This window comes from Chrysemys picta, chromosome 6 (assembly GCF_011386835.1).
Source record: "Chrysemys picta bellii isolate R12L10 chromosome 6, ASM1138683v2, whole genome shotgun sequence".
NCBI lineage: Eukaryota > Metazoa > Chordata > Testudines > Emydidae > Chrysemys > Chrysemys picta.
In genome coordinates this window covers 21,266,739-21,277,670 of record NC_088796.1, presented here as the reverse complement: position 1 = coordinate 21,277,670, position 10,932 = coordinate 21,266,739, and the positions used below count along the sequence as shown (strand labels likewise).

Here is a 10,932-nt window from a genome sequence, read left to right as displayed (position 1 = left end):
GAAACTTGGTGGAATGAGGATAATCAGTGGGACACAGTAATACCAAGGTACAAAATATATTGGAAGGACAGAACAGGTCGTGCTGGTGGGGGAGTGGCACTATATGTGAAAGAAAGCATAGAATCAAATGAAGTAAAAATCTTAAATGAACCCAAGTGTATCATAGAATCTCTATGGATAGTAATTATATGCTCTAATAATAAGAATACAGCAGTAGGGATTATTACTGACCATCTGACCAGGATGGTGATAGTGACTGTGAAATGCTCAGGGAGATTAGAGAGACTATACAAATAAGAAAAACCTCAATAATAATGGGGGATTTCAACTATCCCCATATTGACTGGGTACATGTCACCTCAGGACAGGATGCAGAGATAAAGTTTCTTGACACCTTAAATGACTGCTTCTTGGAACAGCTAGTCCTGGAACCCACAAGAGGAGAGGCAATTCTTTATTCCAAGATATGAATATAGCTGGACCACTTGGTAATAGTGACCATAATATAATTAAATTTAACATCCCTGTGGTGGGGAAAACACCACAGCAGCCCAGCAGTGTAGCATTTAATTTCAGAAAGGGGAACTACACAAAAATGAGAAAGTTAGTTAAACAGAAATTAAAAGGTACAGTGCCAAAAGTGAAATCCCTGAAAGCTGCATGGAAACTTTTTAAAGATACCATAATAGAGGCTCAACTTAAATGTATACCCCAAATTAAAAAACATAGTAATAGAACCAAAAAAGTGCCACCGTGGCTAAACAACAAAGTAAAAGAACCAGTGAGAGACAAAAAGGCATCCTTTAAGAAGTGGAAGTTAAATCCTAGTGAGGAAAATAGAAAGGAGCATAAACTCTGGCAAATGAAGTGTAAAAATAGAATTAGGAAGGCCAAAAAAGAATTTGAAGAACAGCTAGTCAAAGACTCAAAAAGTAATAGCAATTTTTTTTAAAAAAGTACATCAGAAGCAGGAAGCCTGCTAAACGATCAGTGGGGGCCACTGGACGATTGAGAAGCTAACGGAGAACTCAAGGATGATAAGGCCATTGCTGAGAAACTAAATTAATCCTTTGCATCAATCTTCACGGCTGAGGATGTGAGGGAAATTCCCAAACCTGAGCCATTCTTTTTAGGTGACAAATCTGAGGAACGGTCCCAGATTGAGGTGTCATTAGAGGAACAAATTGATAAACTAAACAGTAATAAGTCACCAGGACCAGATGGTATTCACTCAAGAGTTCTGAAGGAACTCATACGTGAAATTGCAGAACTACTACTGTAGTGTGTAACCTATCATTTAAATCAGCTTCTTTACCAAATGACTGGAGGATAGCTAATGTGATGCCAATTTTTAAAAAGGGCTCCAGAGGTGATCCTGGCAATTACAGACCAGTAAGCCTGACTTCAGTACCAGGCAAACTGGTTGAAACTATAGTAAAGTACAAAGCTGTCAGATACATAGATTAACATAATTTGTTGGGGAAGATGTAAAGGGAAATCATGCCTCACCAATCTACTAGAATTCTTTGAGGGGGTCAACAAGCATGTGGACAAGGGGGATCCAGTGGATACAGTGTATTTAGATTTTCAGAAAGCCTCTGATAAGGTCCCTCACCAAAGGCTCTTAAGCAAAGTAAGCTGTCATGGGATAAGAGGGGAGTCCTCTCATGGATCAGTAATTGGTTAAAAGATAGGAAACAAAGGGTAGGAATAAATGGTCAGTTTTCAGAATGGAGAGAGGGAAGTAGTGGTTTCCCCCAGGGATCTGTACTGGGACCAGTACTGTTCAACATATTCATAAATGCTCTGGAAAAAGGGGTAAACAGTGAAGTGGCAAAATTTGCAGATGATACAAAACTACTCAAGATAGTTAAGTCCCCAGCAGACTGCGAAAAGCAACAAAAGGATCTCACAAAACTCGGCAACAAAATGGCAGATGAAATTCAACGTTGATAAATGCAAAGTAATGCACATTGGAAAACCTAATCCCAACTATACATACAAAATGATAGGGTCTAAATTACTGTTACCACTTAAGAAAAAGAACTTGGAGTCGTTGTGGATAGTTCTTTGAAAACATCCACTCAATGTGCAGGGGCAGTCAAAAAAGCTAACAGAATGTTGGGAATCATTAAGAAAGGGATAGATAATAAGACAGAAAATATCACATTGCCTCTATATAAATTCATGGTACACCCACATCTTGACTACTGCATGCAGAGGTGGTCACCCCATCTCAAAAAAGATATATTGGAATTGGAAAAGGTACAGAAGAGGGCAACAAAAATTATTAGGGGTATGGAACGGCTTCCGTATGAGGAGAGATTAATATGACTTTTCAGCTTGGAAAAGAGGTCTATAAAATCATGACTGGTGTGGAGAAAGTAAATAAGAAAGTGTTATTTACTTCTTCTCTAAACATAAGAACTAGGCGTCACCAAATGAAATTAATGGACAGCAGGTTTAAAACAAACAAAAGGAAGTATTTTTTCACACAACACAGTCAACCTGTGGAACTCCTTGCCAGAAGATGTTGTGAAGGCCAAGACACTAACAGGATTCAAAAAAAGAACTAGATAAGTTCCTGGAGGATAGGTCCATCACTGACTAAGAGCAGGGATGGGAAGGGATGGTGTCCCTAGCCTCTATTTGCCAGAAGCTGGGAATGGGCGACAGGGGATGGATCACTTGATGATTACCTGTTCTGTTCATTCCCCCTGGGGCACCTGGCTTTGGCCACTCTCAAAAGACAGTATGCTGGGCTAGATGGACATTTAGTCTGACCCAGTATGGCCGTTCTTATGTTGTTATGATACTAACTCAAAAGTGTGCCCTCTACTGAATTACCATCAACATGCATAACACTGAGGTGGGTCCGGAAAGTCTCCTATTCAAGAACTTACCCAGCTAGACTCTGCTTAGATTATACACGTGAAGGAAACACAGCACAAACTGGCACGGGTGCAAAAACATAAGGGAAATCTTTAAAGCCAACCCTTTTAGCTAGCGGCACCAGACCCGAAAGCATTCATTTGTACCAGCCTTAAGACAGGGGTACAGCCAGAAGACATCAATCAAAGCTCTTCCTTACCATCCTTATGGTTGTCAAACCTCAAATAGAAAAGTCATGTACAAAAAACCTTGAATTAAAAAAAAAAAAATAGACAGCAGTAATGGTAGTGGAGCAGCTGCAATCTGCTCCATGCCAATCAATGTGTGTGTGTGCGCGCGCGCTTAGCTCACCATTCTCCCTCAGATTCCATGCACAAAGGAAATGTACTTGAGGTTAGGATCAGGGAAGAGAGAGAAAAAGAAGAGGGCACTTGGCCTTGACCGATCATAATAAAAAGCAAAAAATCATTTCCTGTCACCTCATTACTTTCCTCTGCCCTGCTGCTTCCACAGGACAAAAGAGTAGATCTATCAAAACAGTTAATGCAAATGAGCAGCAATTCTAAACATTTGAAGTATATTTTCACGAGGGCAAAAGAATAGTTCTGAACTCCAAAATGTCGTGAGAGCTGCATATTCTTCAGCCATTCCCAGCTGCATCACAAATGTCAAATGTTGGTTCAGGACATGCGTCTGGGGGAGAAGAAGGTTTCAGATTGTCTTGAAGTGGGTTTGTAATTGGCTGGATGTGGGTGTAAACTGGGAGGTTGAAATATGCCTGTTAGGCTGTCTTCCTTGTGGAAGATGAGATGTGAAAAGTTGAAAAAAGCATTATCCCCTGATGAGCATAAGAATGTGACTTTATTACAGGAGTGAAGGAATCTTTTGGCATACCTATTGTCTAAATACCTTACTCACACAATGCAATATCACTTTAGGGAATATACGTACTTTATATGTTTGTAATAGTGCCCAGATACTATGATTATGCCACCGGCTACTAAGACAGTCACCACTTTTCCATAATGGCTAGGTATAGCTTTCTTTTTGGTTAGCAATACATCTAAATAAATGAACACTAACTTTGCAGCTCCAGAATTCTGTCAACAATTATCACCCCGATAAATGATGAATGTGAAGAGCTCCTCTACCCTCCCGCCCCATCTCCTTCACCACCGCATGCTCAGGAACTAAGCACAATATAGTGCTTCCACAGCAATCCAAATCCCTAAGAACCCAAGAACTGAAAACCCAGATTAGACATGAGTCCTCAGCATCGCACAAGGTTGCTAGGCTCACATAAGCATTAGACTAAAAAACTCCAACATCCTAGTCTCAGCGTTTCTTGCAGGGTCCTTAGAATTGAACGACTTTATGCAAAAGACATTCTTGGTGACCACGCATATGGCATTTGAAAAAGATCGGCCTATTGAGTGCATTAGTGATTAGTTGGAATTTTTCTAATGCAGTAATAAAATTGCAACTTTCAGTATGCTCAACTGGTAAGTTAAAAGTAGATACTATCTGCTTTTCAATATACTGTCTGGTTCCTGTTAAGGGCTAAATGATGTAGACTTAGCAACATCAGATAGGTACCAACAGCAAATGGACCAACCATTTAAGAAATACCATTAATCTGCCTTTTTTTTTTTAAACAGATAAAAAGACAAGATGGCCAAAGAATATTATGATGCCAGGGCTCGATTCTGTGCCACTGAAGTCAAAGTTTTGCATTGAATTTCAATGAAACAGGATTTTTGAGAAAAATACATAATTACCTACAATCCATGGTGAGTAGGAGGGAAAGGAAGAGTGAACAATTAGAGAGGGTAACTTGGCAAGGTAACAGACTGTATACAAACTTTGTTTCTAACTCAATTCTTGTTCTTAACCTGATGCTCAACTAGTATAAATTGGCATAACTCCATTTTAGCCCAAGTTACACCAGCCAGTGATCTGGCCATGGATCATGCTTTTTTTATTTTACTTTTTCGATTGTCTTCTGTTTATTTTGATAAATGTTGAGGCCCCAGAGCTGTAGATGAACCAGAGGAGAAAGTTCTGGAAAACTATCTGAAACATGGCTGAGGAAGGGTTAGGAGAGTGAGTTAGCCTGACACACAGGAGAGGGAGGATGTTCAAGGCATAGGGAATGGCATGAAAAACAGGCATTGAGTCACAACTGGAAAGTGAGAGCATAAAGTGTAGAAGATAAGACCTGCGGTGCAGACAGAGGCATTACTGTGCAGAAGTTTGAAGGAATGGATATGCAATTTCAGCTTGATGGAGGAAGGGCTAGGAAGCCAAAGAAGAGTCGCTGAGGGAATGGAGGATTGTTATGTTCTAGGCCATAGTAGAGGAAGAGGATTTTAATATAAGAAAGATGGGTGAGGAAAGCGTGAGGGAGGCCAGAGGAGGAGTCCTGACTGCATGATGACAAAATATATCCAGATTTACACTTTTACTGCCTTTTTCTTGGATGCCAAGAGGAAGTAAATAGCATCTCTTATGCTGTATTAAATTGGATATGGCCTCTGCACGATTTCTATCCTGGAGTCTCATTACCATGACGTCTGTTTCCTACAGTGAAAAATCTGCCTTGGAAAAGTACTTTTTCTACCTAGGGATGGTCTTAATAATGAATATCCTTTAGAGACTAACTCCATGGTTTCAATTTGGTGGAGATGGTTTCTTGTTGTAGCTGCAGGAGAACGGAAGCAGTGATAAATGAAGGGGTTTTAGCAAGTCAAAGCTGCAAATGTCCATCTGTTAGCCATACAGTATCCGAACAGATGGGATTTTCATAAGAGGAAATAATGCAGCAAATAATACGCTCTGATCAGTTATCTAAGATAAATCAGTGTCAAGATTATGGAGTAGTCAGGGATTTCTTGGAGGATCCACTGATCAAATATTTTTCCTAGGTACTTACAGGATGAAATTGCATTATATAATAATTGGTGGAAGAAAGGAACGAAATTAGAGGGCTTGCAAGCTTCCAAATCTGGCCAGCTGACATGGGGACATCTCAGAAGACACAGAAATTGCCTCTATCTATACTATACCTTGTCTGGCCCTGGAACAGTGGGTAGGACTGGAGTTCAGTGTGGTCTGTCAATCCCCAACTGGTGTCCTGTTGCTTGGGACTGCTGCCAGCAAGTTAGAGCAACCATGGGGCTGTTCTAACTTGTGCAGCAGCAGCACAGACTGACCTAGAAAATCAGCTGTAAGCAGCTACATGACAGTCCCTCCTGCCCTGCATCAACTGGATCTTGGCACAGGAGAGAGTTTGAGCCATAGCATTTAATGTGTGGCATTCAAAACCATTAGCATACTTAGTACTTACAGGACCAGTAATAGCAGGGTTCTGCAATCTGGGGTCTTCCCACTGAGTAATTTTACTATCTGTAAATTAACAAAAGAAATCATACCATTAGTTCTTGGAAAATCATCCTTTAAAATTTTTTCACTTGCATCCCACCTCCCTGCAACATCCATAATTTAGTACTTCAAGGTTAGGAAAAAACTGCGTACACCCCATCCATTGAAACCCCATCACACTGTTTAGTTGGGAACACTCATTCAAAAATGCAAAACTACCGTATAATCCAGTATACTCACACTGCTTTTGTTAAAGATCTATAGTGTCAATATTTAAATTATAAACCCCTTTTCTTCAGGGATTTATAACTTGAGCTTGAAATGCACTTAACTCAGATTAGGCAAACAAAGGTCTTGAGCCCAAAAGGTAAAGACAAGCAAAGAACCCCTTCAAATGCCAGATTAATTTTACTAAATTCAAACTTTTTGTGTGTTCTTGTGCAACTTTAAAACTATTTCCAATTAAAATGAAAAAAATTGATAAGAGCTCACACCATGATACGATCAAATTATTTTTATAAATTTAGAATAACTAAGAAACAACAATTTTAAAATAGGACCTGAAATGGAACTCGGAAGAAATTCCCTCCATTCCAGAAAGACACACAGACCCTAGCTACAGATTTTACAAACAGGTTAAGAGTGCACATTTTTGCCTTCCCTTATGAAGTTATGGCACAAGGGAAGCATATTCAATTTTGACCAAAATGGCTCTTGCCAATGATACAATAGCAACACAATGTGTTTTCATTTGCAGATTTTTAGAGCACTGGTAGGGTAAATGATTATACGGTATTATAGTGATATTCTCCCTGCCTCCACACAGCATATTCCTGATAAAAATCTAAACACAGTAGAACCACAATGGAATGATGGTATCACAACAGTAAGACAATGCTCCAAAAACCAAGTAGGTACCATCTGCAATGGCAAAGTCTAAGTCATCAATTTTCTGCCCTAGTAGTGGAATAACAATCCTTGTATTATGCGTACTGCTATGCTTTACAATTTGTATAGTAACAACTGTGATCAAGTGCCTCCCACCCCACATTTTTTTAAGTCCTCAATTTGCTTGCCTGAAATATCTGTTGGTTTTTAATATCAATTTAATTTTAAAATGGCCAAAAAAATAGATTGGATTGGGAAAGCTGAAGTTTAAAATAACGTTTATCAAGAAAGTGTTGAGAGAATAAAAAAAAAGGTTAAAACTGGCAATTTTCTTATTTGTTAACAATTAATATTAAAATGCTGTTTTTGTATTTCTCTTTATGCATCTGAAGTGTATTTAATGCTTATGGAAGGCACTGGAGACCAATGTCTTCCACACAGCCTGGGCAGATATAGTGAGTGTAGGTGGACAGAGACTACTAAGTCATTGCACGCAGGCTGCCGAACAGCTTTCTGACGGAAAATGACATTTGGCCATAATACTGACCCAGCTGAACTTGAACCAGTCTTAGGGAAAGAAAAGCTCTGTATCTTATGACCAGTGCACTCCCCCTTTGAGGGCTGGGGAATTAAAATATTTATGTATCATCATTATTAAAAGGAATGTTTTAAAATTAATAATCACTTCTGAAATTTGAAATTTCTGTTTGATTTTTTTAATCTACTATTTCCACAAGTGACATCCAGGATTACTACAACTGAAAGTCTATTTTTCTTTTATTAGTTTATGCTGAGCATTTGATAGCACTCAGTCTTGTTGTTCCCCAAGAGTCAGTTTCTCTGCTGTTTGCACAAGCCTTTTGTACCGTAGTAGGGGAGAGAAAAACATTAACCAAATAGGATTACAGAGCTGGAGAATCACAAAAATTATGGGGGAACCAGGGCATGAATAGTAGCTGAAGCTATTAACCCTTTAATAACGTTGGCTGGATTTCAAGTTGATGGTGTATCATTAATTTAAATAATCACAATCTTTTACACAGAAATGTTTTAGCATGTTGTGGTACTTGTAGCAGGGCTGCTGCTTACTGATCTGTCTCTCGTGGCCAGATATCCCTTTGCAGCAGCCTCACTCTGTTGTCCTTCAGAGAGATCGCTCCTGATTGGCTGAAAGAGCGGGGAGCCTTATCCCACCCTAGAGGGCTCCTGATCGCAGGCTCTTAAAGGGTCAGTTCTGGGTTTGCCACCCATCTGACTTCCAATTCCTCAGGAGCGCTTCCTTTCCTCCACTACCAGGCCATTTCCTGGGCCTTTGTTCATTCCAACTCCCTGAATGGGGTCTTTTGGCCCCCTCTTCTCTTAGAAGGCAAGCGTTGCCAACCCTCCAGGATTGGCCTGGAGTCTCCAGGAATCAGCATCGATCTCCCAGTGACTACTGAAAGCAATCCAGGAGATTTTAATAGGGTATTTTAAGAAAAATGACATCATATCATGTTGGGGGAAAAATAGCTTCAGTCAGAGTTGGCAACCCTATAAAAGGCCAGTATATCCCGTTATAGTTCTTTAATAACTAGCCACTTTAACTGACAAAGGATTGCGAATACAGGAGATGCTGATGGTCAGTTGAGTAGCTAGTTAATGGGGTACATTGTACATGCATCCGAAGAAGTGGGCTGTAGCCCACGAAAGCTTATGCTCAAATAAATTTGTTAGTCTCTAAGGTGCCACAAGTACTCCTGTTCTCATTGTACATACTGTTTCATAAACTTGTAATTGGGACTTATAAATTTATTAGTTTATTAATATATATGAAATAGGAATAATATTACCATATCCTTGCATTACTGCAATTGTGTATTGCATGAATACCATGTCATTATATTCCTTAGGAATATTGTGAAGACAGACACTACTATTAATATTGGGCAAGCCAAGTCATTGAACATTCTGCATTGTCTTTTGCTTAATATTGAGCATGAGGTTATCGCAAAGAAACTCAAACAAGTCCATTGTGATACCATTGATTTCACCCCTGCTGCTGGTCCACTGTTTACCACAGTGATGTAACAATGTGAGAACAAGGGTGTTTTCTGGAAACAAGTATCACCAGGAAAAAATTGCTTTTTGCAGTTTGCCATCCACAAAGCCAAAAAAACCCTGCACCTCAGGAGAGGGAATTAAGGAAGAAATTTCAAATAAAAAAAAATGTAAAATGTTTAACAATTGCTAAAAATCTGACTAATGTATACATTAAAATTTTCCTCTATATTGAGACACAAACGTATGCTCAAATAACTTTAAGGGTCTGGCGAATTAAACTATTGAAAGACAGGGAATTACAGCCAGTGTAAATGTGACCCCTGTCTTAAATCAAGCTCTTTTCTTTTCTTGGACCCCTTGATAACAGGAGTTCAGGATAAATTACTAACCTTAACTCTAAGTTTCCAGACATTTGTTGGCTAATTAAAATAATTAGTAAAAGTGCAAAGAGCACTAAGAATTCCATAGTAATATTTGGAACAGGTTAATCTTGTTCTCTGCAAAGAACGTATCAGTTGAATTCCTTATTTAAAAGCAGGGTACCTCTTAAAAGCTAAGCATGCAATTTAAAAAAAATCACAATCTGCTTTACAGACAGTTTTTTTTAAAAGCAGAGAATAAGCATAGCAGTTAATACTACTGACACTAAAATAAAGTAAAAACCATAATACTGACAAACCGGTAGAATGGTTTAAGATTTTAATTTTCACAGGTTTTGTGCAGCTATCCTCCCCACTTCCAATTTTTATAAGGGTATTTCATGGTCTCTATATTTTTATGTGAGGATTATCCCCATTAATAGGAACACCTTTCAAATAAACCTGGCTGAAAGGTAAAAAAAAATCTTCTATTAGACTGCCACTTATATTCAAACAACAAAAATCCACACACTTGTTCTGAGATGCTGTAATAAGACAAGTCTACAATGAAACATCACTTACACTGGAACTTCAATAACAGAATTGGATAGATATTAACGGGCTGGGTGCAATAAAACATGCTACAAATAGAAAATAAGGTCAGAATTGGCATTGCCACAAGACCTTTTTAAGGAAGTGGGAGGGAAAATTACTTATCGGTGTTATTTCTTCCACTGCCTACATATGGACTTGTGGATATATCATCTTTTCTCATCTTATTTTCTATTCCTAGTGTGTATTTTAATTTATTATAAGTGCAAATAAGCCATGGGATCATCAACAACAACAAAGAATCCAAAATATCAACAAAAACAAAGAAAACCACAAAGAAGAAATGTTAATGCTTCACAAGATCAGAGAGGGACAAAGCTTGATGAGCCAATTAAAAGCAAGCTTTTGGTGAATATACAGTACCGTATGAGGGCACTAAGTCTCTGGTATCAATGTCTCCACATATCAACACCTGGCTTCCTAAATGAAGAGTAAAATTATAAAGCTTTCACTTCAATATTTATTACCTCCCTTTGTCTACTTGCAGAAGTACCTAGGTGCTTACTTACTATGATCTATATAAAATGTTCTTCCATCCAAATGGATTCTTTCCTCCCAACCAGGCTGGAAAAAAAATGATAAAAGAATGTTAATTAAAATAGCATTACTGTATTAAGGGTGCACACGGCATAGAGAAATACATCATCTACGTTTACATAAACTAGTTCTTTTTTTAAAATAAGTTAGAAGGCTAACATCAAAGACCAAGGAGTTAGCAAGATTCAAAGAGGGATTGGATGTTTATATGGATAACAAGAGT

General features: G+C 38.6%; 1 protein-coding gene across 32 annotated transcripts in view; it reads right to left on the bottom strand.

The window, feature by feature from the left end:
• Positions 1-10,932, bottom strand: part of NEDD4L (NEDD4 like E3 ubiquitin protein ligase) — a 348,035-nt gene that overhangs the window by 31,232 nt on the left and 305,871 nt on the right. For 19 of the 32 annotated variants that reach the window (XR_010602118.1, XR_010602116.1, XM_065598800.1 and 16 more), the window contains 3 exons: positions 10,682-10,736; positions 10,536-10,592; positions 6,239-6,297 (listed from right to left, as the gene is read on the bottom strand). Coding sequence is in view for 27 of the 32 variants with exons in the window: in XM_065598800.1 (XP_065454872.1) it covers positions 6,239-6,297; positions 10,536-10,592; positions 10,682-10,736 (171 nt within the window). In the remaining 5 variants the exon portion in view is untranslated. The remainder of the gene's footprint in view (positions 1-6,238; positions 6,298-10,535; positions 10,593-10,681; positions 10,737-10,932) is intronic. The other 13 variants (XR_010602120.1, XR_010602117.1, XR_010602119.1 and 10 more) reach the window with 1 other exon arrangement.